The following is a 27,129-nucleotide window of genomic DNA, read 5'->3' on the forward strand; positions in this document are numbered from 1 at the left end:
TGTCTGCACAGAGAAGACGTTTCAGCCACAAGCAGACTCATCTGAGGACTGACTTCCTGCAAACAAGAGATCTGGGAACACCATTTACTGTAAAAAGTTTCTACAAGTTTGTTACAAAGCAATCTTAACCATTGATTTTATTGGCTGGGCTTCAAAATCTAAATGGGTGGGGGGATGGAAGGTGCAGGAACTCATAGTTGCTCATTAAATTGAATCAAAGTGACATTTGAAACAATCAAATTGAGAGAAATTGGCTCTGGAAGATCCCATAATTTAATTTGCCACCAGAATTATTTTAGGCAATATTAAGCTACAACTATGTATAAACACTTTTTTGAGATTTGGTACCAATTCCAGAAAAAGGGGACTGTTGCACCAGTTTAAAAAATCATTGTAGTTGGGTCTCACTGATAGCAATAGCACTTAGACTTGTATACAGCTTCACAGTGCTTTCCAGCCCTCTCTAAGTGTGTCAGCACTTCTTCATTGGATAATCAGGAAAGAAAACCACTAGACTCCATTGATAGAAATCAAGAGTACTTTTACTAATTATAAATGAACAGAGCGTAGCAAAGCGAAGTCTGATTATTTAGGCGCGAAAGCAATGATATATAGAATAACCCATTCCCCACCCCTTGGCATCCCATGCACAGTCCAATCAAATTCTCCCAAGTGTCAGGTGTGAAATAACTTCGAAAGGCATCACCAAGATGGAATGTCGGTGCCGTTGGCCTTGGCGGGAAACCTCCTCCGCATGCGCAGTAAGACAGGCAGTAGAAACTCCAGAATCTTCCTCCAGCACAATTAGCAGTCCCCTCCCAAATACCATGCCCTCCCTCCCGTTTCAATGGCAGCCGAAGCAGCAGCAAAGCAGAGGCTGACATCCGGCCCTCCTCCCGAAAAAGGCGGTCAGACCTGGAAAACAACAAAACACAAACAAACACACGAACAACAAAAACGGAAAAAGAAAACGGGGGGAGAGAGAAAAAGTCAGGAAGTAGGGACAACTAGGGCTTGTCAGGATAAGCAGAGTAGAACTGGCAGAGCAGCTGGGGCCCCCGGAGATGGGACTTATCTACCCACTCGGCATGAGACGGGGGAAAATGCTTCCAAGCCACCAGGTACTGAATTCGGTTCCACCGTTTACGAGAGTCCAAAATTTCTCGAACCTCAAAATGCTGTTCACCATCAATTATTAGAGGGGCAGGCAGCGGATCCACCGGATGTAAAGACGAAAAATGAACAGGCTTAATGAGATTAATGTGGAAAACAGGATACACATGGTTGAGGTGCTTGGGCAACTGCAAGCGAACCGAAACAGGATTGATGACCTTGATGATGGGAAATGGGCCCACATACTTAGGCCCCAACTTCTTTTTGTAGTTTGAAGGAACTTTGTGGATAGATAAACTTGATCTCCCACCTTGTGGTGCAGCACGTTTCTTATCAGTCTGCTTCTTATGCGCGCGATGCGCAGCGCTAAGCACGAAGCGCCAAAGGCCAAACATGCCGTAAACGCTCCCTCCAGTCAGAGATCGAGGAAACCTGCAGCTGCTCAAGAGGAACTTCGGGAATAGGAACAAAGTCCTGGCCAAACACCACTCGGAAAGGGGTGAAACCAGTGCTGCTGTGTACAGAAATTATAAGCCACCTCCGCGTGCGGCAACAAGTCCACCCAATCATCTTGCTGGTAGTTGATGAAACAAAGTAAATATTGCTCCAGAACAGAATTAGTCCTCTCACAAGCCCCATTAGTCTGAGGGTGGTGGGCGGAGCTTAAGCCCTGGGCGGAGCCAATATGCTTAAGAAATTCCTTCCAGAACACAGAGGTGAATTGCACACCCCTATCTGAAATGATGCGATCAGGCACTCCGTGCAACTGGTAAATGTGAGAAATGAATAGTTTGGCGGGGGCCTTCACAGAAGGAATCCTCGGGCAAGGTACAAATGAACTTGTTTGGAGAACAAGTCAGTATGACTGTGTGCCCCTGGCTCTCAGGAAGTTCGACAATGAAGTCCATAGAAATCTCCTTCCACGAGTGACAGGGCGAGCTCAGTTTGGAGCAACCCCTGTGGTTTTCCAGGCAGTCGTTTAGCGGCCGCACAAACGGGACAGCTGGCGACATAAAGTTCAATGTCTTTTTTCAGAGAGGGCCACCAAAACTGCCGTTTGATAAGATGCAGCGTCTTCACGAATCCAAAGTGCCCGCTAATTGGATCAGCCCATTGGAGGACACCAATGAAGAGAGGTAGGAATGTAAAGCTTCGCCCCAATCCATGGCAAATCATCCCTCATGGTGCATTCACTTTGATGTTGCTGGAACCAATCATCCTGAGGAAGGGCCTTCTTGAGGTCGGAAAGAAAATCTTGAGACACGTCTACCTTAGAGCGTGTTTGCTGTCTAGTAACTACAGGAGCAGCGAGGCTGGACGTGGGAACAATGGGCTGGACAACGCTGAGCTTAGAGCAGTTGTACTGAGGGAGTCTGGACAAAGCATCAGCCATGAAGTTCTTCCCCCCCAGGATGTATTTCAGGGTGAAATTAAAACGATTGAAATGTTGAGCCCAGCGCACCTGCTTAGGGGAGTCTCCTGGGAGTTCTCAAAGCCACCAAATTTTTATGGTCAGTCCACACCTCAAACGGTGTTTAGCGCCCTCCAGGAAATGGCGCCATGTGGCTAAAGCCCAACGACAGCAAACTCTTCTTTCTCCCAGATTGCCCAACGTCTCTCAGTGTCCGTGAGTTTATGGAGGTGTATGCACAAGGTTGTAATTTACCTTGGTCGTTGGTCTGAAGCAATACGGCCCCCACCGCCACGTCGCTGGCATCAGCTTGAACCACAAACGGCTTGTCCATATCCGGTGCTTCAGAACTGGCTCCTTGGCAAAAAGTCGTTTTAACTTTTCAAAAGCAGCTTGACACTCCATGGTCCAATCTAATGGCTTGCTAGGCTTGGGTTTCGGCCCACCTTTGGACTTTAACAACTTAGTGATGGGAAGTGCAATTTGGCAAAAGAAGGGATGAACTGACGATAGAAATTGGCAAACCCAAAAACTTCTGCAACTGCCTGCGTGTACGGGGCGCCTCCCACTCAGTGACCGCTTTGACTTTAGCAGGGTCCATCTCCACACCTGCGTGGGAGATACGATAGCCAAGGTAGTCTATTTTCTCCTGGTGAAATTCACATTTGGACAGCTTGGCATAAAGCTCCGCGGCTCATTTCTTTAGCACAGTGCGGACCAATTTGACGTGATCGGCACATGTTTGCGTGTAAATAAGGATATCATCCAAATATACGATAATGCCCTTGTAGAGGTGTTCATGCAAAACCTCATTAATTAACTGCATGAAAACTGCAGGCGCCCCCTGCAGGCCAAAGGGCATCACACGGAACTGGAAACAACCCAGGGCAGTTGAAAGCAGTTTTCCACTCCTCCCCCCTCCTTAATCCGGACCCTATAGTATGCCTCCCGTAAGTCCAGTTTTGTAAAAATGCGGCCCTTCCCCAGTTGGGCCAGCATATCCTTCATCAGAGGCAAAGGGTAGAGATTTTGGGATGAGATTGAATTAAGATTTTTAAAATTCACACAGAGACGAAGAGAGCCATCTTTCTTTTCTCTGAATAGTACAGGGGCAGCCATCTTGGGTCTGGCTGGTTCAATGAAACCTCTCTGCAAGTTCTTGTCAATAAACTTCCTCATCTCCTCCATCTCCCTGGGTGACATAGAATATATTTGGGGTTTTGGAAGCGCTACCCCAGGCAAAATCTCGATGGAGCAATCAGTGGGCCTGTGGGGTGGAAGCTTATCGGAAGATTTTTCACTAAAAACTCCTCTCAGGTCCCAATATTCCTTTGGAAGCTTCTCTTCCCCCTCAATTCTCTCCTGGCCCCCGGCGGCCAAAGTGGGGCTGGAGCCAGCAGGCTCTGAGGCATCGACCTCCCTATCAGGGCTGTGCTGGTTCGAATGCGCAGCCACCCCTCCCTCCAGTTAATGCGAGGGTTCCATTTGCGAAGCCAGGGCCCCAAAATAAGGGGTCTGTCCATCCCAGGTGCCACAATAAAAGATTAACTCTAAATGGGTTCCCATTTTCATTTCTAGAGGTTCAGTGTAAAAATGGGCTGGGCCCCCACCTGCAATGGACCCATCGATTTGGCAAAAAACAATAGGGGTTTTTAAAGTCCTCAACTTCAAGCCCAATTTCTCAACCATTGCTGGACTAATCATACATCTAGAGCAGCCAGAGTCTAGGAGAGCGGAAAGCTGCTCCGTCGCATCAGCAGGTAGAACCCTTAGCTCAATTGGGATTAACATGGGGCCTTTATTCAACTCACCCAATGAGGCGAGGCGTCGTCATTGGATTCATCAGAGGAGCTGGTGGTCACATCCGCTTCCTCCTCCACCTCCGGCTGGAACCGCTGGGGAGCATTCTCAGCAGCGTACGCAGCTTCTTTCTTCTTTCCCGGGGCCTTGCTGTCTTCCCCTCCCTCTTGGTAGGGGGTGGAGCGGTCTGGGGTAGTTTAACGTGGCAATCCACAGCGCGATGGCCCCCCTTTCCACAACGGAAGCATGTGAAAGGCTTGGCCTTGCTGGAGGAGCTTCCCCTCCCTTCACTCCTGATGCAGGATGGGTTTTTTTTGGGCTGGGGGGGCGACCTCTCCGCTTCTTTCTCTTTTGCACGTTGAAGTCTAATCAAATCTAGCTCAACGTCTGGTGCATTCTCATACCAAGCAACAACTCCTCTGGGAAGATGTCTGTTAACGCATTGCTGGTAAATGTCCTCATTTAATCCCAATGCAAACTGATCCAGGAGGGCCTCTTCTGACCACCCTCTCATATACAATGAAAGCTGTTTAAACTCCTGAACATATTCAGCCACTGGCCTATTTCCCTGCTTTAGGGCCATAAATTCACCTTCCCTCCACCTTCCCGCGTTTCTCAATCAGCGGGTCATAAAACCTCCTCTTCAGTGCAGCCATAAAGTCATCAAAATTCCTCAGGAGAGGGGAATTGCATTGGTGTAAGCTCACCATCCAATCGGCTGCCTTTTCTTCCAAAGAAAGTAAAACCATTCTCACTTTCATCTCATCGGTTTCTAAATCCGGACCATATATTTCCATATAATTCCAAATTTGAATGACGAAAAGGCCCAACCTCTTGGGATCACCATTATATTTTACTGTTAAGGGAGGGACTTTTGCCATTCAGCGTCTTCTGGGGAGCCCCCTACTCTGGCAGCAGCCCTGGCTGGGGCGGGGGGAGGCTGATTCTGGGTTTGCTTGCTCCCATCCTCCCTCGGCCTCTTCACCCTCCCTAATTTTATGCATGGAGTACCTTTGTTCAAATTCTTCCGTTTGCTCCCTTTCCATCGCTCTCCCTCGGGTCTTCTGCTCGGTCATAGCTTCCTCCCTGTCCGCTGGTTTCTTTTTTTAGTCTCCTTCTGGTAACTCCTGCATCCAATTCTTCAGAATCCTCTTTTTGCCCAACTCCCAACGTCCATCGGGGGTGAACCGCAGGCTCTTCCACTCTTAGGCCAGCCAGCCTTTCAGGTAAAGATGGGTCTGCAGTTGCCCCTTCAGTCTCCTCTTCATCGCTCGCCGCAATGACATTTTCTTCGTTCCTTCTTGTGAGTACACCCCCCACGGTAGGTTGAAACTCCTGGTGGTGTGTGTGAGACTTCACTTATTGTCAGCACTTCTTCATTGGATAATCCGGAAAGAAAACCACTAGACTCCATTGATAGAAATCAAGTGTACTTTTACTAATTATAAATGAACAGAAGCGTAGCAAAGCGAAGTCTGATTATTTAGGCGCGAAAGCAAATGATATATAGAATAACCCATTCCCCACCCCTTGGCATCCCATGCACAGTCCAATCATAATTCTCCCAAGTGTCAGTGCGAGATAACTTCGAAAGGCATCACCAAGATGGAATGTCGGTGCCATTGGCCTTGGCGGGAAACCTCCTCCGCATGCGCAGTAAGACGGGCAGTAGAAACTCCAGAATCTTCCTCCAGCACAATTAGCAGTCCCCTTCCAAATACCATGCCATCCCTCCCCGTTTCAATGGCAGCCGAAGCAGCAGCAAAGCAGAGGCTGACAAAGCGGTTTACAGAGTCAGCCTATTGCCTCCAACAATCTGGGTCCTCATTTTACCCACCTCGGAAGGATGAAAGGCCGAGTCAACCTTGAGCCGGTGAGAATCGAACTGCTGGCAGCCGGCAGTCAGCAGAAGTATCCTGCAATTCTTGACAGTGAGAACAATAACCAATGGAACAGCTTGCCACCTAGAGTTGTACATGCACCATTGCTGGAGGTTTTCAAGAAAGAAAACAGAAAAAAAAAACCAGAAAACAGAACAGAATAACAGATTTGGAAGGGACCTTGGAGGCCTAATACAACCCCCTGCTTAGGCAGGAAACCCTACACCACTTCAGACAAATGGTATCCAATCTTCTTAAGAACTTCCAGTGTTGGAGCAGGATTGGACAACCATTTGTCCGGGAGGATATAAGGTCTTCTGCCATGGGCAGCGGTTGGACTAGAAGACCTTCAAGGTCCTTTCCATTCCTATGAGAAGAACTTTTGCGACTGTTATAAGTGGAAGACCTTCCAACTGTAGTTTGGCCGATCCACCACAAATGTCTTCAATTCTAGAACAATAACGGTGAATTTTTTTCCTTAGTCTGACCAAAATTCAGAAAATGCCTAACTTGACTCTGCAGGTGTGTCACATGCTCTGAACAAAAATTAAACATTTTTATACTCATTTATGTTTAAAAAATACAGTCCAGTCATATGAGTGATCTGCATTCTGCCATTTATCTTCAGGTTGATGGCAACGGGGCAGGGGAGCTTTAATTAATTTCATCACTTCATTTCATTTATTAAATTTATAGGCCGCCCAATCCCGGGGGACTCCGGGCGGCTTACAACGAAAGAAGAAAAAAAAAGCAAAATAAATAAAGAAATAATTAAAATTCACAACACCATACGTTCTGATCGGGGCTGGACCTTAAGACTAAGGTCAACAGCCCCAGGCCTGCCGGAACAGCCAGGTTTTAATGGCTTTCCTGAAGACAATGAGAGTGGGTAAGGTCCGGGCCTCTGGGGATAGCTGATTCCACAGGGTCGGAGCAGCCACAGAGAAGGCTCTCCTCTGGGGGCCCGCCAGCCAGCACTGTCCGGCTGACGGTATCCGAAGGAGGCCCACCCTGTGGGATCTTATCGGCCGTTGGGAGGTGTGGCAGTAAGCGGTCTCGCAGATAGGCTGGTTAATGTTTTCAATAACTAGAAGGTTCTTTGATAAATGTTTCTATTTCTTGAAGTAACAAAGCAAGCTGTGAATGAGACATGAATAGACAAATAAATATTGGTTCAAAGCAGCCAAGACACTGACTTGACCTTTAGTGAGCTGGAAACCTACAATGAAAAAAAACACACTTCCAGAATATTTAATATAATCATTAATGAATCATACTGTACTAAGAAACTATGGGATGTTACATGTTACATAGAGCTACTGCGGATATACACTACGTCAGAGATGTGTCAAATGATTTTAACCTATGAAATAACTCATTCTAAACCCAATATGTTTGATCTGTATATAGAGGAATTCTCCAACTTTTAAAGCTGCTTCTCTTTTGGCTAAGTGACCAGTGAGGCACCTTTCCAGCTTGGAGTCTGTTTGGGCAAGGCACACTAGGCCAGGGGTGAGCAACCCATGGCTCTGGAGCGGCTCTTTCATTCCTCTGCTCCCTGTCACTGTTGACTCCACAATTGATAGGGTTTTCGGTTAGGACAGGTAGAGGAAAAAGGACGCCACACTAGGAGGAGACTCTATGGTGGGGGGAACCGGACTTCCTGTCAGCTCCAGAATTGAATGGGAGGGCTTCCGGTTTAGGGTCTTTGTGGCTCTTTGGGTGTTCAAGGTTGCCGATCCCTGCACTAGGCTATAAGGACCTGCCAATGTTTAAGTCTAACAAGGTGTTGTTTTTCTTTTGACAGGCCCCTACAGCCTACCCAAGCCTGCTTCAAGTCGCATGATCCGGGATTGGGCGGCCTATAAATCCATTAAATATAATAATAATAACCCCAAAGCACACCAGGTTGTCATGCAAATTTCAGAGGTTGCATGGGAACACACCCCTCTATGTGACTTCCAGAAGCCACATAACAGTAAATCTCTGACCCTTTGAAATTTGCGTAAGAATGGGGCATGTTTTCAAGAATAGTTCTTGTCAGGTGACAGTGAATGCTGTGTGTCACCCAAATATTGTGATGTTACCTTTGACACACTGTCATAGGTCTGGCATCACTAACCAGAGCCATTTTAGGGAGGAGATGCAGAATTTGTTTTGAAGAATTTTTTACGGGTGTGCATAAGCGCACCAGTGTGCCTAGCGTCCCTGTCCTACTGTCCCCATTTATTTGTAGCCATTTCCTGTGTTCTTATTCATGTTTATTCTTATTCCTGTTATCTTGTACATGAGTGGCAAACTAAATAAATAAATAAATAAGAAGGGCCACACTTGGCTTTTGGGTGCTAGCCTAAGGAAAGCAGTGCAATAAATATTGGATGTGACCATAGGGAAAAATTACATCAGGTGACATTGCATTATGATTCATATACAATGTAAATGTATTTATTATATAATATAGTTCAAATAGGGCCTAGCAGGTATTTTAAGGGTTATCTGTGCAAACTGTATTTTTGTATAACCTCTACAAAGTAAAAAGCAGCCCACATCAGTTTGGCAGGGTAGAGAAGTTGCATTACTTCATTCAGCAAAGCAACTTCTGCACATATACAGCTTATATGTTGGTGCTCGTATTCACAAAGTGAAGGTATGGGAGTTCTGGACACCCCTGGGAGAGATAGATCTCCAAGGCACCATTCTATATCCTACCTAGGAGGAATGGTTTGCAAATCCGTAAGTTTTCTTTTTTAAAAAAAAATGCATTATTTCCTATCTCGTTTGAAATTGTTATAAAAAATTAAAGTTGTAAGTTTATGCACATTGCTTTGAGAGTGTTTAATAAACAATAATAATAAAACATTAAACATGTTTAACCCTGCATATTAAATTTTAATTAAACTTTTAAAGAAAACCCGAGAATTGGGAGTGGCTGGGTGTTTGAACTCAATTGCTCAGTAAAATGTGAACAGGTGGAGCTATGTGAAGAATTTGGTAGCCAGTGTACAATGTACTTCGCTTGTCTAGTGGACATTACATTAGGCAGATTCTAAAATGTCACTAGTAGGTTGATCATTACCTTTTCTATTCCTCTCTGCAACTTTCTGTTTTAAAATCCAGTCCCAGTACAACAGAATACGTTAAAGCCCATTTTTAAAAAAGGGTTTTAAATATCCAATAATCAGGAGTTTAGCTGTATGGGGGATAAATATGCACGCATGACCTAGTATCAAAAAACAAGCTTATCTCTGTCAGCATAGTGCATTGAGGGTTGTGGCAATCCGTGAGGGAACCTTTCACAAAGCCAGATTCTCCATCCGGGGTTTGTTTTCGTTTTTGTTTCGGCCCTCAAAAAGGAAACCGTCTAGGCCTCCTGCCACCGAGACGAAGCAGTTAAACGGGGCAGAGTTTAAAGGGGCAAGCAGCTCTTTCCCTGCTCTGTGATATGCCAGCCAGCGGGTGACGCAACGGCTGGAGACTCCAACTCAACGCCCAAGGTGCACCTGCGTAAAAGGCGCTGGCGGCGGAGGCACAGCCGTAAGAGTACTACTCAAGCAGCCGTCTCTTCTCCAGGCAGCCGCCCAGTCTTCCCAGAGCGGCTCCTGCGGTAGCTGCCAGCAGTCACACGAACGCACGCCCCGGCGGCCGCCCTTGCCGCCGCCTTCTCTCCTCCTTTTTTTCCCTCCCCACCCCGCATCCTCCGGTTTTGACTGCTGAGCTAATCCGCCCTGCGACCTAGCTAGAATGTCGTCGCCGCGCCGGATCTCCAGAGCTCCGAGGAGCATCGGGCTGGTGACGGGGCGGAAGATGACAGTACAGCCGGAGCGTCTCCAAGGCGCTGGGAAGGCGAAGGCGCGCAGGCACCGGCAGCGGCATTCAGAGCTGCCGGGCAACCTCCGCCCGTTGCCATGGCAACTGCATCCACAGGTAAAAGGCGAGGTACCGAAAGATGCTAAACAAAGGGCTGTAGGTATCCTGCGCCTATTTCCAACGCTAAGGGCGGCTCAGAAAAGGAGCCTCGGAAAGAGATGGAGAGGAAATTTGGTTTCCTTCCAAAGTTCCATAGCGCTCCTTCGAATTCATAACCATGCATTTTAGCCTTTAATACGGATTTTCAGTGCATTATCAGGTGTAATTTTTTAGTTGGAAATATTAACATTCACTCAGTTGTCCCCTGTTGAGTGTTCTGCGAATGGATAGAAGGCATTTCTGAGACATCCATGTATAATTTATGTTTTATTTAAATCTAGTTTAAATGTGTTGAGCTTTATTTGAGAGAACTGGCTTGTACTGAGTGGTGTACTTTTTGTTCCCCTAGGATATGGCTACTTTCCCTTTGCTCAAATGATTTTTATGTTTATTTCTTTTCTCTTTGACATGGTTGACTGTGTGTGCTAGATTTCTATAGATTGCAAATAGATTCTTGGTCTCTACTTTTATTCTGGACATTGCAGATGGCCCTCCTCCAAGTCTGAAATTTAAAATTTAAAGATTCTCTGGACATTTTTCATAGTAACAGAATTGCCTTTAACCAAAAGATTTTTTTTTGCCTTAAACATTTGTTGTGTTTTTAATTTTCACCACCTGCCAAGAAATGGTTTATGTTCCTTATGCAATCTTGCAGTACTGAACATGTATGAAGCAAGTTGAGCAGTGGGAGTGGCTGGGAGAAATGATAGGACCCAGTCAGGCAATGCAATATCTATTTATTACCGTAGGAACTATATTCATGGGGTGAGTTTTTCTCTCCCTGACCTCATTCTGCAAAGAATGCTTAACCGTGATGGAAATACACAACTAGCTATGTTGTGCTGAGTATGTACACATTGGGGAAGAAGACCACAATATGGTTTTTATAAAAAATGATTCTCTCTTTTCATCCATTCTTTGTGCTTATTCTGAATATATAGTGTAGTGAAACCTATGCATGGATGTGGAGAGATATTCAACTGTTAGATGAGATGAATGGCCATGTAAGAAGCCAAATTAATTTGCTTTGAGTACAGAGTTCTTTTTAAAAAAAAAAAACTTTGTTTGTAGCCTCTAATTAGAAATGAGATTCCGCAATAAAGGGAAGGGGAGGTGACAAGTATATTAAAGAGAAAATAGATCTTTAGATGGATTTCATGAAAGGCTAATTGCTAGAGGGTTGGGGATGGAAAGGTCAGAGAAAAAAGCTTCAAATATCTAATGAATATTCCCTTGCATCAGGAAACCTGATACTATCAAAGCCTACAAACTCATAGAAACCAGGGGAGGTGGTTTTGTAATCTCAGCCTCAATCTCTACAATCTTTTTTTATTTTGTTAATGCTTTAAAATGTTACAAGGTCTTGCAGTACTTTAAAGACTAATAAACATGTTTCTGGCACAAGGCTCTTTGCTATTTGTGCTGCAACAGATTAACACAACTACCTTTCATCCCAAAACGATTGCTTTCATCCCTCTGATTAAAACTTTCTAAATGGATTCTAAGGAAAGCACTTAAAAAAGACTTATCTTTTGATTCTTTTGGACATTGCTTCTTCAAAGCAATTTGTTTAGAAATTCTTCATTGTATAAGAACTAAATCTGAAAACTGGAGATACAGGAGCAATCATTTCATAGCTTTTATTTAAATCAGTGTCTTTTTAAAAAGTCTAGTACAGCATCATAGGTTTTTTTTTTTGTATTTCTCTCTTACTGAGCCGTATGGTTATATGTTTACAGAATCAGAAGATTGGGATGTTATTTATTGCTGTGATTTCTAGGCCTCTAGCATTTAAAGCATGCATTCCAATTTTTCCTAGTACCATCAGAATGTATCAATACTTGCTTGTATTTGGAAGAATAGAATAAACCTATTTGTTCCATACTCAAATGTAATATTAATACATAGTAACAAAACTATAATTTCTATTATAAATCCAGAACCCATTGGAGTTGCACAGACAATAAATTTAAATAAATGCGTTTTGTCTCTGGAGAAATGTTCATCTTTGTAAACAACTTTTTTTTAAACTGCTTTTTGAAAGTATTTCATATGTGAGTTATCTCATGATATGAACCATTTATTGATGTTTGGTATTATAAAATGAGAAAGGTAGTTTCTATCATTTTATAAAATCATGTCCTTACATACTTGCATGTATACATGATGACATAAGCAAGGAGTGATGGTATTTCAAACATTAAATCATTTTTTAAAGTAATAGATATTGCTGAGCATTATAGTTTGAAATTATGCCTCAATAAATTTAGTAGTGTTTAAAAGTAAAGTTTCTTTCATACTGCAGCTCTAGTAAAGTAAATTATTCCATTACAGAGTTGCTGATGATTACAATAATTTAGCAATTGTTGCTTAGTAATTTAGGATCAGAGTTGTATAGCTTTTACAAGCGAGTGTTTATTATTATTGCTTCACATTTATACTGGTTAAGACACTGAGGATTTTGTGATGGTTCACATTTAAAGCAGAATATAACTTTGCAAAAAAATAATATATGCTGAGAAAATTTTTAGAGCAAATTCAGTAATCATGCAAAATTAAGTTGGCAATATACTTTTACTCTTATGCTTTGACTTTTAAGTTGACTGTAGCATTATAATACGTTTTTCTCACTCTGAAAAGCTCATTGTTGAAGAGTCTGGCTTCACCATCAATTGCAGCTTCATCATGTCCCTTGCTCTGCCTCCATTATGTTTATGGAGGATTTATCCTTTTTCATAAATATTCCATGCAGAGCTGTATCCCAAGGCCAGAGCACCTAGATTGCATGCAGGAATTTCTAGTTTAAAGGCCCTGGTTAAACTGTTTCCCCCACAGTCATCAGTATCAACCTTCCAAGGGTTGATGGAATTATCCAAGGGGATGATAAATGCCTGGGTGTTGAAAGGAGTTCAGTAAGTGGCTGGGCATCAATAGATGTTTAATAGTTTTGTAAGAAGATTGATTGGGATCAATTAATCTTGAGGGGGGCAGTCATTGTAGATCTCCACTTCAATCCCTAGTCTTGAAGATGAGGTAACTAGTGGTAAGAGGATGTTGGATAGTCAGCCACATTGAGACTGGTCTTGTTGTTGCTGTTGTTGTTAGGCACACAACAATATAATATTACAGCTGCCAGTTGTTTAGCTGGTGTTGGGCCTTTATTGCATTCGTTCAAATTTATTGCATTCGTTCAAATAGCCTTTATACACATTGAGTCCTTCCCAAGAACCTAGGATGTTGTAATGTATCGAGGATCCAAGCAGTGTGGCCTTTGTAACTGGCAAATGGAAATTACTATTATATGGGAAATCTACAATTAGATTCACAGTCAAAGACAGGTGAAAAATTAATAATTCAAGTCCTGGATTTTAAAGTCCCATGAGATTTTACCCTACTCATCCAAACATTTATTAAATCTAATTCTGTTTACCTTTTCAAGATTAATAAAGAACAGTGAGGTACTGCCTATGCATAATATTCTCAGTATTTTGATGAGAGATTTTCCTCATCAGCTTCCCTTTTTCATAACCAAGTAACTGATTTTTTTTTGTTACACACCATACCCAGAATTATGAAGAATATATATTTATTTTTAAAATAACTTTCTCAAGGGAATGCATTTGAAAGGGCATTTAAAAGTAAAGAATCACTAAACTAAGATGTGAAGTTATAAAAAATATATTTGCTCCAGTCAGTAAGCAGGGAGTTTGTTGTCAGTATGGCTACTGCTTGTATTTAGACTGGCTCAGCAGGTCCAAGGTCTCATACTATATGATTTTTAATATTATATGTCTTGGTAATTCTTAAATGTAACAGTATTAATGAACAGATGTGAAACACTAGAAAATATTTTAATATTTTCCAGACATTTTCCTCAGTCTACAATTGAAAGCTTGAAGATGTATGTCTGATATACATCTCTGGAATTACATAAGTCCATAATTATGTGAGTTGTTTAGAAACGTTGCCAGAAAATTTGCTTGGAATGGATTAAATATGTATTCCGGTTAAAACAGCATGTGTTCACTCTGATTAATATTGTTTCAACTATGCATTTATTTCAAGAGCAGATCTCATTGCTCGAAATAGGCAAACCCTTTAGCACTAAGCAGCATTTCATGATTTTATTTAGTGTTGCAGGAATCTCCCTTCACATTTTTTAGAAAATTAATTTTAAGAATATAAACGTACAATTTCACCCTAAAACTTGCATGACCTGACTCATTCATAAGATTTTAATCATGTTTAATTTTTAAAATTAGATTTAAAAAAAAATGGAAGTCCCAATGCCTATGTTTTGATAATTTTAGCTGTGAAACAGGATTTCCTTATGTTGCAATTTTATATCCAAAATCTAGAGCTATGTGCTAAATAACTTTGGAATGGAAAACTATCCGAACAACTTTCGTCTGTTCATATGAGAAAAATTCACCCTCAGTACAAAAAAGACCATGATAAATTTGTGCAGTGTTGGGCTTCGGGGTTAGTGATTATGGTCTGGACAATATATTTCCCAACATTTCTGCAACACCTGTGCCCGACATTTTCAGAGGCAAGGTGGTCTGCTATATAGATCACTGGTAATTGAGCAAGAATTGATTGGGCTCCTGCCTTTGTGTCCTGATTTCTGAGAAGATTTCCAATTGGTGTAGGTTGGTAATTAATTGGTTCTTTGTTTGTGCCCAATCCTAAAAGGTTGTTCTGATCATGTTGCTTCCTGATTGGTCCATGCCAGCTTCTGATCAGTCATTCTTGGAATGCTGATTCCTGATTAGTTTGTCGTGTGGAGTTCGTGTTGATCAGTCTGAACATGAGTCCTGGTTGTCTTCTTGTCCAGGCATGTTTCTCATTGGGGAGAGATTCTGGCTGCTTCTGCTGTGGGGCAGGATCTTGGTGTGGTGAAGGACTTTGTTAACCTTCAGACTTTCCTCTTTCTTGTTGAAGTTGGGATGTTTGTGAATTTCAACCGCTTTTTGTGCAGTTATATGTACAGTAGTTTGATGTTCTTGACAACACTTGGGTGTATTGTTTTCTAAAATGGACCGCCATACAGATCTTTTAAATGAAATAATATTTTTCCGATCTCTCCCTCAGAGAAACCTTTTGTAGGTTTCCATCATTAAGAGTTAAATAATGAAAGTTAGTGGCAGCCTATTTGCTTGAATGTCCCATGCTATATATATGGGTATTTTCCCATGCTGTGTGTGTTAATGTACTCCATAATATAATTGCCTATCAGGAGCTTTTGTAGAGCAGGCATTGCCACTCAAATGTAATTGATATGTGACTTGATTTATGGGACTGTGCACTGTTCTTAAATTTTAATCAAAATTCTATGAAATATTGAGGAACTGACATCTATTCCTTCCATATACTGTAGCTGTTACAGAATTAATAAAATGCATTTGCCTAATAAAACATAAAAATGTAGCAGACCAGAGAAAATTCAGCAGGTTCTGACAGGTTAGTAGAACCGGTAGCGGAAATTTTGAGTAGTTTGGGGAACTGGAAAATACCACCTCCGGCTGGCCCCAGAGTGGGGTGGGAATGGAGACTTTGCAATATCCTTCCCCCAGGAGTGGGGAAGGAATGGAGATTTTGCAGAATCCTTCCCCTGCCACACCCACCAAGCCATGCTCACAGAACCGCTAGTAAAAAAAAAAAAAAAGAATTTCACCACTGAAGCAACAATGCCACATCCTTGCTCCTAAAAGATCTGGTCCCTTTTTTTTAAGAAAATGGAAATTTCAAGCATAGATTCATTCTCTCTCTTTCTTTCTTCCCTCCCCCCATCACAGTGAGCATTTGTTTATTCGAATGAGAGACAAAAACAATAAAAAGCAGTGTCAGACTGGTCATGCAATTTCCAGAGATTCTCTTCCAGCAACACAGAGATGCGAGATAATTTTCCTCTGTGTCATGTTACCCATTATACCATCTGCACTTCACCATTTTATTCCGGGATGGTAATTTTTTAAAGAAACACAATGCTTGTATACAGGTATTTTCATTCTTTGGAAACTGGTTTTTTTTTTAGTCCATTTATATGAGCTGCTAGCTTGTAAGATTCTATTAGTTAATTCTTACCCGATACTGAATCAAAATATGCTTGCTTCGGATGCCTTAATTTATTCTATGAACTAAGCCATTGCGCGTTGAAATGTAAATATCATTCCTTTTGACCAAAGGATTGGGTGTATACTGTAGCACCAATTAAGACTTAGGCATTTGTTTGTCAGCCTAATGTCTAAACATGTTTGTGGGAACTTGGATAGGCATTCTGCAATTAGTGGGAATCAGCATGAGTTTGTTGCAGAAAAAATATACTGTAGCAGTCTAATATTCCCTCTTTCACAATATTATTAGCTTAGTAGATCAGGGAATGCAATAAACATAATGCACCTGGATCTCAGAAAATCCTTCAGTAGAGAGCCTCGTGATATTTATAGAATGTTGGGTGATAAATATATATTGGATGATGTCATTTTAAATGGCCTCACAGTTAGCTGATGGATCCTGCCCACAGATTTCTCCGAATCTCTCCCTTCATCCTGGATATAAGTATTGAGTGGAATGCCACAGGATCTGTCATAGGTCCTGTGATGGCTCAACATTTTTGTCAGTTACTTGAATGAGAGAGATAAAGAGACACTTGCAAAGTTGAAAATGATACTAAGGTAGGAGGAATGACTAATACTGTAGATTAAAAAATATTTGAAAAGATTTATACAAGTCAGCAATGGCTGAAAGGAATAGGATGGAATTTATAGGAAGAAATGTAAAGTTCTTCATTAGGATAGGGAAATTAAAAGCACCTTTATAGGATAGGGAAAGGTTGGATTGGCAGGAGTGCTTGTGAAAGGGAGTTGGATACCTTTATTTAACTATTGAAGCATGAGTTAACAGTGTGATGCACCTGCTTTAAAAGAACACAGATCCCATGAAATAGTTATTTTGCTGTACTATGATCTGGCCAGGCCTGAGGATGTGTCTAATTCTGGGTACTAAAGTAAGTTGGGGGGGAAGGCAGTAACAAATTTGAATGAGTTTAGAGGAGGTCTGTCAAGATGGTAAAAGTAACCCAATGAAGAACAGTTGTAAACCCGAGGCCTAATTGCCAAGTGGTCAGCATGGCAAAATGGATAATATCATGATGATGATGATGATCATCATCATCATGATAGCAGCCTTCAAATATCTGAAAGGTTCTCACATAGTACTTTTATCCATTATTTCTCCAAAAGAAGAACTCACTGCACAAATTGCCAGGAAGTGGAATAAGGTACTACACAAAGTAGAATATGTTTTCTTTCCACTGGAGGTCTTCAAGCAGAGGTTGAGTGATAATCTGTTTCAAGACAGTGTAGTGATCCTGCACACAATTAGGGGATTACACTAGATGACGTCTAAAATACTTTCCACTCCTATGAATCAGAATACTATTTTTGCTCCTACAGTTACTAAGTTTTTTACAGTAATATATAGTGTAGTCCATCTTTCATGATGTGCAACCTCCGAAGATCAGTTTACGGAGAAGAAACCAGATGTTTGTACACAAACCACATATGGGCCAATGGAAGTCCTGAGGACCCCTAGAGAGCAGCAAAGATATAAAGAAAATTTTAGTTCTCTGGTTCCTTAATAGTGGTGGTCTTAATTTTTGCTTGTGTGATCTGATAGCTCTAATAAACACCCAATAAGGTGAAAAGTGTGAAATAAAAGTTACAAGCTTAATGAACAGCAAGCAATAAAGGATTTTAGAGCTCAGCATAATCCCCTGAGCAGTCTAGAATCAACATGTCTTCTCTTGAAACCAATAATAAAGAGGGCAGACTTATTTCCCTGGGGTGGGAGATTCAAAGCTTTGGTGAAGAAGTGGAACAGTAAAGACTACACTGCATTAGAATTCTCTTGAGTGTAAAGGCTCATCAATTTTAAATATATACATTTAAATTGCTTAAAACAGGTTCAATAGAGTAACTTCCCCCAAGACTCTGAATAATTAGAGTTATTCTACAGTGGCCACATAGATCTCATCGTCATCCATTTAGTGTTTTGTGCCTGTACCATTCCCAATGGCCATAAAATGGCACCCATCACCTGAGATCATTACTGACCTTCAATCTGTGTATGTGATGTTCATTAGCACCAACTTTCTGTCCTAAAGGCATTTCCAAATTCTCTTCAGAAATGAGAATAGAAATAGTAGCTTCTCAGATTCAGGCACAAGCAGGCCTGGCAGAAAATATTTGCTGTCTGAGCGAGAACAGCAAATACCTTTCCTGTCTTCTATCTGGCAGAGATGCCAAGTAGCAAAGTGCTTCAAATTACATTTTTGGCAGTAAAAAGATCACTCCTAATGAGTTAAACAAGTAATCCTTGGTTTTTGCTTTATGACTCCTAAATGGTGAGGTTTGGAGGGAGCCAAACAACACTCTTCATTCTCAGTGAAATACCCAGGTCTAATTATGTTAAGAAATAATGTTTGCCTGATTAATACTGGGGTGCCAGAATATAATTTTAATTGTTTTCATCTTTTATGCATCCTTATTTATTATGTAATTACTACAACACTGAGTTGTTGAAGTAAAATACTAGTGCAGGGCTTAAAATCATACCTACCGTCTTTTGCCATTCCTCCTGTTGAAGAGAGTTTCATTTACCACTAACAACAAAAACATTATTGTTCACTGAAATGCCAAATGATCCTTAATTCAGATTCAATAGCAAACTGCCATATTACCAGGATGGCCATTTCTTTCTATAATTCAGTGGTGGTTTCCTATCAGTTCGGACCGGTTCAGCTGAACCAATAGTAGCTTGGTGGCGTGGGTCACGGGAACCGGCAGCAATGGCTCCGAACTGGTTCTGCCTGTGCCCCACAGGCGGCGCCATATTGTTTTTGGCTTCTGGCTTCTCTGCAGAGCAATATTGTTGCACTGAGAATGTGTGTGCAGCGTGCATGAAGTGCGCGCATGCGGCACGTACCTGAGCGAGCGGCTGCCAGAACCCACCACTGCTGCACTTCAATACTGTTAGACCAAGAGACAATGTACTATTTTTGTTTGGTAATTCTCCTGCATTAATGTGTATTCTTCTTTGTAGTAGTTGAATTTAATTGTAACAAATAAGATCTGTGTGGTTTATGGACAAATGATTATAGATACTCCTAGAAGGATTCATCCAGCTATGTTTAAAAGAAGAAAAATGAATGTATAGCTACCAGGAGAAAAATAAAATATTGACAAACACAAGGGTAATTTGCGGGGTTGGCAGAGGGGAGGAGTTTGAGATACATGTGAGATTGTATTTGCCAGGGAAGACATGATACATTTACTGGAGTTACTGTCTCATCTTTTAAATGTCTGAAACAAAATCTATCCTGTCACTCCTTACAATACTATATGTAGCTAGGATCTTTAGTCATTCCCCATTCATATTTAGATTTGGCAAAGAAAGAAGAAAGAAGAAAGAAAGAAAGAAAGAAAGAAAGAAAAAGAAAGAAAGAAAGGAAAGAAAGAAAGAAAAAGGGTTTTATTATAAAAACGAGGAGAGAAACTGAAATCTAGGAGTTACCATTTTCCTTTTTTATACGGAAAAGTGTTTGAATATGTATGTGCAAGCATGTGCGCGCACACAAACATAAACACAGAGAGGCAGGGAGGGAGGGAGGGAGGGAGAGAGAGAGAGGAGAGAGAGAGAGAGAGAGAGAGAGAGAGAGAGAGAGAGCTATAATACCCAAAATTATCAAACTGTGTATTTTTTTTCAATTTCCAATTTATTTATACCAGTCAAAGGTATAAATGCAATAGTGTAAACTTGGATGTTAGGTTACAAAACTATGTCCAATGCTATCTTCTTGAGAGAGGATGGGACAGCAGAAAATAGGCTAGATTTGAGCCAGTGTAAAAAGTGCAGGACCCAACATGAAGTTGCACTGTCCTTTCCTATTATTTAAAAAAATACTTTAGAGCAGTGGTTCCCAACCTTATTTTGGCCATGCCACACCTAAGCATCTTTAAAATCCTGATGCCCCCCCATGACATATAATTCTTACTTTACTCAAAAAGTGAACTCTACTCACGTGGAGGAAGCCTAAAAGCCATTAACTTGGTTTAAACAAGGTTCAAATTGCCCCCATTAAAATCAAATTGCCCCCCCCCCTCTTGTGGCATGGGCCACTGCTTTAGAGTCAGGGTACAGTTGATCAAACACACTTCTTACACATGGTGCTTGCAATTTTTTTACATCAAAAAATCATTTTCTATAATTCAGTAAGCCTGTACTTAATACAAAATATTTTACTTCCTTTGTTTCTTATTGAAAAACACCTAAAGATTGCAGGGGGAGGGAGAAGGGCAAGTTGGTTGTATCTTCAAAATGCCTGTTGAAACTATAAAAATTATTAAAGTAGATGTCTTCATTTTCTATTTTAACAGTTTGTTAAAGAAGCAGAATTAATCATTTAACATTAGCCAGCTCAGCAATGAAATTCCTACTATCAACCAAGATTATCTACCTGGATAATTTGTGCACAATTTCTGTGAAACAGGTATCCAGTCAGACCAAAATGTCTACAGAAATAATTGTGCTCTCTTAGTCAGAATTACAGTCTGGCAGTGGTTATCAAAATTATGAGTCGGAGCTTCCCAGAATGGCAACCAGTTTACATAGGAAAAGAGAAACAAAGGGGAACACTTTTCTTTGCAACTATAGAAATCAGTGGTGGGTTCCTACTGATTCAGACCGGTTCAGTCGAACTGGTTGTGGTTTGGCGGCCTGGGTCGCTGGAACCGGTAGGGATCTAGGCCTGCCACATCCCTGAACTGGTTTTCTGGGTGGCATCATAAGCGCCATCTTGTTTTTCGCTTCTGCGCATGCGCAGAACAATTTTTATTGCACTGTGCATGCACGCACAGCAAGCACACGTGCGGGGTGCACACACGAATGAACTGGCAGTAGTGCCTCCCGAAACCCACCATTGATAGAAGTGGAATATATTATTATCTATAAAATTACAAAACAATTCTAAAATTCTAAAAATTTTACCATTTCCTATAATAACAATAAACAAATGATTATTATGATAGTAAACATAGACCATGGTTACAGAAATGTATGCAAAGACATTTTTGATTTTTGATCACTTTGTTCATCCTCCGTGGAAACATGTTATGGATAAATGCAGGATTCATTCTTATGTGAAACTATGTTGTACTATTCTAAATTCACTGGCTATCCTGACCGTAGCAACAAAGTGAAATAACAATGCTGTTGTTACTCTGTATGAAGAAGTGATATGGTCTCTTTTCTTCCATTTCTCCTCCCATACTTTCTGTTAATGTTACTTTGGAATTTATGGGTGTTGTTACTTTGTAGCTCAGATAGACTGTATTGGATGTTCAATACTAATCACTGTTCCATTTTGAATACGTAGCAGGAAGAGGAAACTTGAGAGCTCACAAGGTTGATGCTGTATGGAACAGAACTGTGACTGAATCTAGATGTTCTGCTTCAGATACCATCAAGCCTCCTCCCAGAAGGTAACAAAGAAAACAGGTAGTGAAGAGGATGTGTAGCATCCCGAACAATCATGTGGATTCTGCTCAAGCATCGCTTATATGCTAGTATATGTGACCACCATCATTCAGAAAACAAGTTCAAACTAAAGCAATTTGCCTACATTTCAATGAGCAAAATATCCTCTAGAGTGGTATTTGACTGAGTGAACTCATCAGCCTTCTCCACTTACTCTGAGGAGTTTTAATGGAGACTTAATGTTATCTTTGTGCTTTTTACTAAGCTTGTAAAACTAAATGGATTATGAAAATGTAAGACAGTAAAGAAATATTAGAGTACTTCCTGTTTCCATCATAGTTACATAAATGCCCACAAGTAGTTATTTTCCGTTTCTATTCCATTAAATAACTGGTTGATAGGATCAGATATATTTACCCAGCAGCATGGTCCCGCCAGTGCTAATGGACAGATGTATGCAACAGTGCTGTATTATCAACGCACTTAGCATCTCCTATCAACAGCAAGACAAATGAGAAGGAAGCAAGTAGAAACAGCAGAGGTTGGTTTTAAGTCATCTGTTAATACTCAAGTCTCTTACTAGGAACATTGAAAACTACGGAACACAAAACCAGTCTATTTAACCATTCCACCACTATTTCCTGCCAGAGTTTGCATCTATTCAGCAAAAGCTGAAAACTATTTTTGGGTGATACAAAATAGGTTTTGCTTTGTAGGATGTCAGCTTCCTTCTTACTACATGAGTAAATGTCTTTAGGCCAAAGACAGTAATGTGGAAGTTAGGTGTTGTGAGAGTGATGACATGAGGGGAAAAAAAAAACTCTGTCCAGTTATGGCATGCAAAGCCCTTGTGGAAAGAAGTGTCCATCTGGGTTCAGTTCCAAGTGGGGAGAAAGACACTGGAAACATGGTGGCTGCTTGGAAAGATGGTTTTAATGGTGGACAGGACCACATGGTTTGAGGTCCTAGGGGAAAAGGGGATCACATGCCTTGAAGATCTTGAAGGGAAAAAAGGAAGAGATGCTGAGAGTGCCCTGGTTTTATGCCCTCTCTGGGCCCTTAGACTTTCTTGTTTCTGTACAAGAAATGTATACCATTGGCTGTCAGACTCCCAGGGGGCAGGGATCTCAGCTAACTTTGTATCCCAAGTGCCATGTGGTGATTTCTGTTGCTAGATGGGTAGAGTGCTAAACTTATCATGTCCTGAGGACCATGTCTTAATCCCATCACCCTGGAGCTGAAGGGGGAGGGCAGGGAACGGCAGGGAGCTGCTTTGTCTTTAAAAACATGTTTCTCCTTTTACTCATCCAGGAAAATATAATATTCTGCCTTTTTAATATTTCCAGAATATTTCTTCTAGGAGGGGTGGGTGGGTGCCAACTTCCTATAGCCTATAGTGGCGTCCTGGGGGAGGAGTTGAAACAGTTTATGTCCAGGATGTGAGGGATTTGTACATATTTTCTCAGCCCTCTTTCTGGTTTGTTCTGTACACAGGTCCTCAATGGAAGGCAGGCTGATTGTGGGGTTTGTTTCTTTTTAATTGGGAGGTTCTATTGTAATATTTATATTGTGTGCGTTCTGAGCTAGGCCAGTATTTTTAACCTTAGCAACTTTTAAGCTGTGTGTGGACTTCAACTCCCAGTGAAGGTGAAATCCCATCACTGGCTGGGGAATTCTTAGAGTGAAGTCTACACCTCTTAAAGTTGCCAAGGTTGAGATATACTGCTCTAGTGATAGAAAATTGTCTAAGTTCAAGTGATTTTTAAAAAAATCCTGGATCTGTTACAGAATCCTATCACGTTCAGGTGGATTCTGCAGAATACAATTTGAAAACTTCTGGAACTGAACCATAAACCATGGTTTGCAAACTACATCGGACAGGGTCACAGAATATAATCAACATCCCAATATTTCCAACATTCAATCACAATGTATTTGTTCTTTCTGCAGGTTGCAATCATAAATCGGTAATTACAAATCAAGTACAAAAAGGAGAAAATATGCATAAATTGTAGGGTAAGGTGGAATAAATAATCTGTTTATAAAGCCAATCTTTTATCAAGAATTTGTCTCTTAAAAATCTTTAATTCATGAGTACTGCAGGCTGAGAAGGTCTCTTAAACCACTTCCACTTTGTAACATTATTGATTTACTCTTTACTAAATATAAGCTCTTGCCTTGCTTATTTGCTCAAAATAGAATTGTTCTAAACAACATTTCCCCTTGAGGAAACCAGAGAGAGGATATAGTCCATTTTAATCATAAATAAAACAAACATAATGCTGAGGATTGTAAAGATAAAGATTTCATAATCTATCAGATTTAAAGGACATATTTAAGGCATATTTTGTTCATTGACAGGAAGTACCTCAATTTTACTGTTGAGGTACATATTTACAATATATTAAACAGATAGATGGAATGTACCTAGGTGTAATAATATTCAGGACATAGCCCAACAGATAAATTAAAGTGCTTTCCCTCAATCCAGAAAAATAAACTGGCATAAACTCTGCTTTCTTCATGGCAGGAATTTATTCAGCATCACTAATGAGGCCAGTGACTGAGGCTGTGCCTGCTGCTTTAGTATGAGACATTATTAGATTCCTCTCACTTAGTTTTGTTCCCAACAATTGTCACCTGGCAGGAGAAAAAACAACCACCAATCATTTTTTTAAAAGAGTGGAGGAGCAAGAACCTGGGAGGGCTTAGAATGGCTGGTTTGATGCCTATCAAATTGCTATTTTGAAACACGGGTGTACCATGTGTGTCCCCAAATAGAAAGGTTTTCAGATTATAGGACGAGTCTGAATGAAACAGAGGGGATAATAGTGAATGAGCAAACTCTGCTTTGAACTAGTGCTGAAAGAGAATCAAAAATAATAAAACCAGTAAAACTACAATTGCACAAATCCCTTGACAGCAAAAGCAGCAGGCAGAATGCCTGTAATGCAATTGTTGATGACAGTACCAGCAACTGGCAGAGCCCAGCTCTCGTTCCAATTTACAGTGATTATTTTCTCAAAAAAGTGCTAGCCTTGTATTGCAAAGGATGTCTAATATTCTTTCAAAGGAGCACTAAACCAGTGTATATAAAAATACTGATTGCTTCAGAAGATGCTGGTCAGGGAAGTCTTTCTGCAGAAGCAAAGTGGCTAGTCTCTTCTCTAGCCCAATGCAGAATGCCATAAAAAAGTAATGACCAGTGATCAGAAAGGGGAGTAACAAGCACCTCACTAGGCACATACGACAAAAAAACAAGGATTACGTAGTCTTCTTGGTCAGTGCTTTCTAAGATCAGGATTAGGGGTGAAGTATAAAATTTTGGAACTGCACTAGAATTTAGTTGGTTGTTGTTAATTGTGAAGTCATGTCTGACCCATGCGACCCCATGGACAACATTCCTCCAGGCCTTCCTGTCATCTACCATCCTCTGGAGTCCATTTAAACTCACGCCTACTGCTTTGGTGACTCCATTCAGCCACCTCATTCTCTGTTTTTTTTCCCTTTCTTTTCATTCTTCTTTTGCCTTCAATCTTTCCCAGGATTAGATTCTTCTCCAGTGAGTCCTTCCTTCTCATTAGGTGGCCAAAGTATTTCAGTTTCATCTTCAGGATATGACCTTCTAAAAGCAGTCAGGGTTGATCTCCTGTTGGACTGACCGGTTTTGATCACCTTGCATTTCAAGGGACTCGCAGGAGTCTTCTCCAGCACCATAGTTCAAAGGCCTCAATACGCTCAGCCTTTCTTATGGTCCAACTTTCACAGCCATACATTGCACTGGGAAAACCATAGCCTTGACTATATCCACTTTGTTGGCAGGGTGATGTCTCTGCCTTTTAATATGCTGTCTAGGTTTGCCATAGCTTTCCTCCCCAGGAGCAAGCGTCTTTTAATTTTTTGGCTGCAGTCCCCATCTGCAGTGATCTGGAGCCCAGGAAAATAAAATCTGCACTACCTCCATTTCTTCCCCATCTATTTGCCAGGAATTGAGAGGGCTGGATGCCATGACCTTAGTTTTTTTTAATGTTTAGTTTCAAGCCAACTTTTGCACTCTCCTTCTTCGCCCGCATTAAGAGGCTCTTTAATTCCTCTTCACTTTCTGCCATTAGGTTGGTATCATCTTAATGGTATCAATTTAATTGGAGAGTTCATCAATTTAGATTTTCTTTGAATGATCTGAATGTTTTCCTGCTGGATTTTTCCCAGCTTAAACTGAGCTGCTGTTTTCTAGTGATCTTCTTCCTTATCATCTCATAGTTGTTTATGTCAAGCATTTCTTCCGTAAATCTCCCCACAACGTCATGTTTCTGTAACAGCCTACTGTGGCGTACAGGAGCTGGGCAGATCCCAAACCCTCGTTGCTTCATCAACCACAGCAATGTACTTGATAATTTCACAGCAAACGTTGTGATAGGGGAAGAGGGAAAAAACTACTTTAAGATGGAAACTTGGAGGAAGAGCCAACGTCATGACGATACGGACATGCAGTCTCAATACTCCGAGACCACAGCCGATACTTTTGCTGCTTGGTGGTCCAATCGGACCTAAACCATCCTGAAGAGACGGTGAACAGGAAGAATACGTCTTGCTGACCTGATAGATGCAAGAGAAGTTCTTCAAAGCCGTCGACAAAAAAATCCAGCCAAGGCTGACGAAGTCAAAAGGTGGCTCCAAAATGGAAGGATCCAGAAAGAGAAAATGTTTCCAGAGGAAGTTTTACCATTTAAAAAAGAGACTGCCTATTAAAAAACTTAAATTAATGTAACAGAAGAAATAAGCAGCGGAATTAAATTTGGAATGGTTTTGGACAAGGGGTTATCTTACTTTTTAAATGCTATCTTCATGAATGGGATTTATGCAAGCCTTTAAAATGAATGGATTAAGTTTTCTCTTCTGTTTTTCTTTTTCTTTTATTATTCTCTGTAACCTATGGACTAAAATTTTCCTCTTTCATTAACTGTGGGTGTTCTCCTAACTCATTTAAGAATCGGACTTTTTAAAAAGTTGAAATACAAAAAAGATACAAAAAGAAACAAGGAAAATTGCAACATAATACTGCTACTCAAAGGCTGGAAGGTTTGTGTATTGGAAACAAAACATTCTTTTTTCTCTAACTGATTATTTTGGCTTGGCACTATAAGGTCTCACTGCTTGGTTATAGAGAGTGATAAGAAGGAAATCATACAGATGTCCTTCTAAAGTAAATCTTTAACCAGAAAAAAAGTGAAAACAAAACATTATTATGAACTATGCTTAATTTTATTACCCTTCCAAGTCAGAGCAGCTGTATTTGTTAGTGGGAGATAATGGCACAATTTCAACAGCAGAAAGGAATCTTAAGTCTGCAAAAGATATTCTCAGAAATACAGAAACTATCAAATACATATGAGAGGATAGAGAAGAAGCTGGAAGACTTAG

General features: G+C 41.0%; 1 protein-coding gene across 1 annotated transcript in view; it reads left to right on the forward strand.

Annotated features, from left to right (window-relative positions):
• The first annotated feature begins 9,731 nt into the window (after window positions 1-9,731).
• RTN1 (reticulon 1) overlaps window positions 9,732-27,129 on the forward strand; it is a 111,476-nt gene continuing 94,078 nt past the window's right edge. Inside the window, exon 1 of the mRNA XM_032236482.1 lies at window positions 9,732-10,128. Within this exon, the coding sequence (XP_032092373.1) occupies window positions 10,110-10,128 (19 nt within the window). The 5' untranslated portion in view covers window positions 9,732-10,109. The remainder of the gene's footprint in view (window positions 10,129-27,129) is intronic.

The sequence above is a fragment of the Thamnophis elegans genome, chromosome 1, assembly GCF_009769535.1.
Source record: "Thamnophis elegans isolate rThaEle1 chromosome 1, rThaEle1.pri, whole genome shotgun sequence".
Taxonomy (NCBI): domain Eukaryota; kingdom Metazoa; phylum Chordata; class Lepidosauria; order Squamata; family Colubridae; genus Thamnophis; species Thamnophis elegans.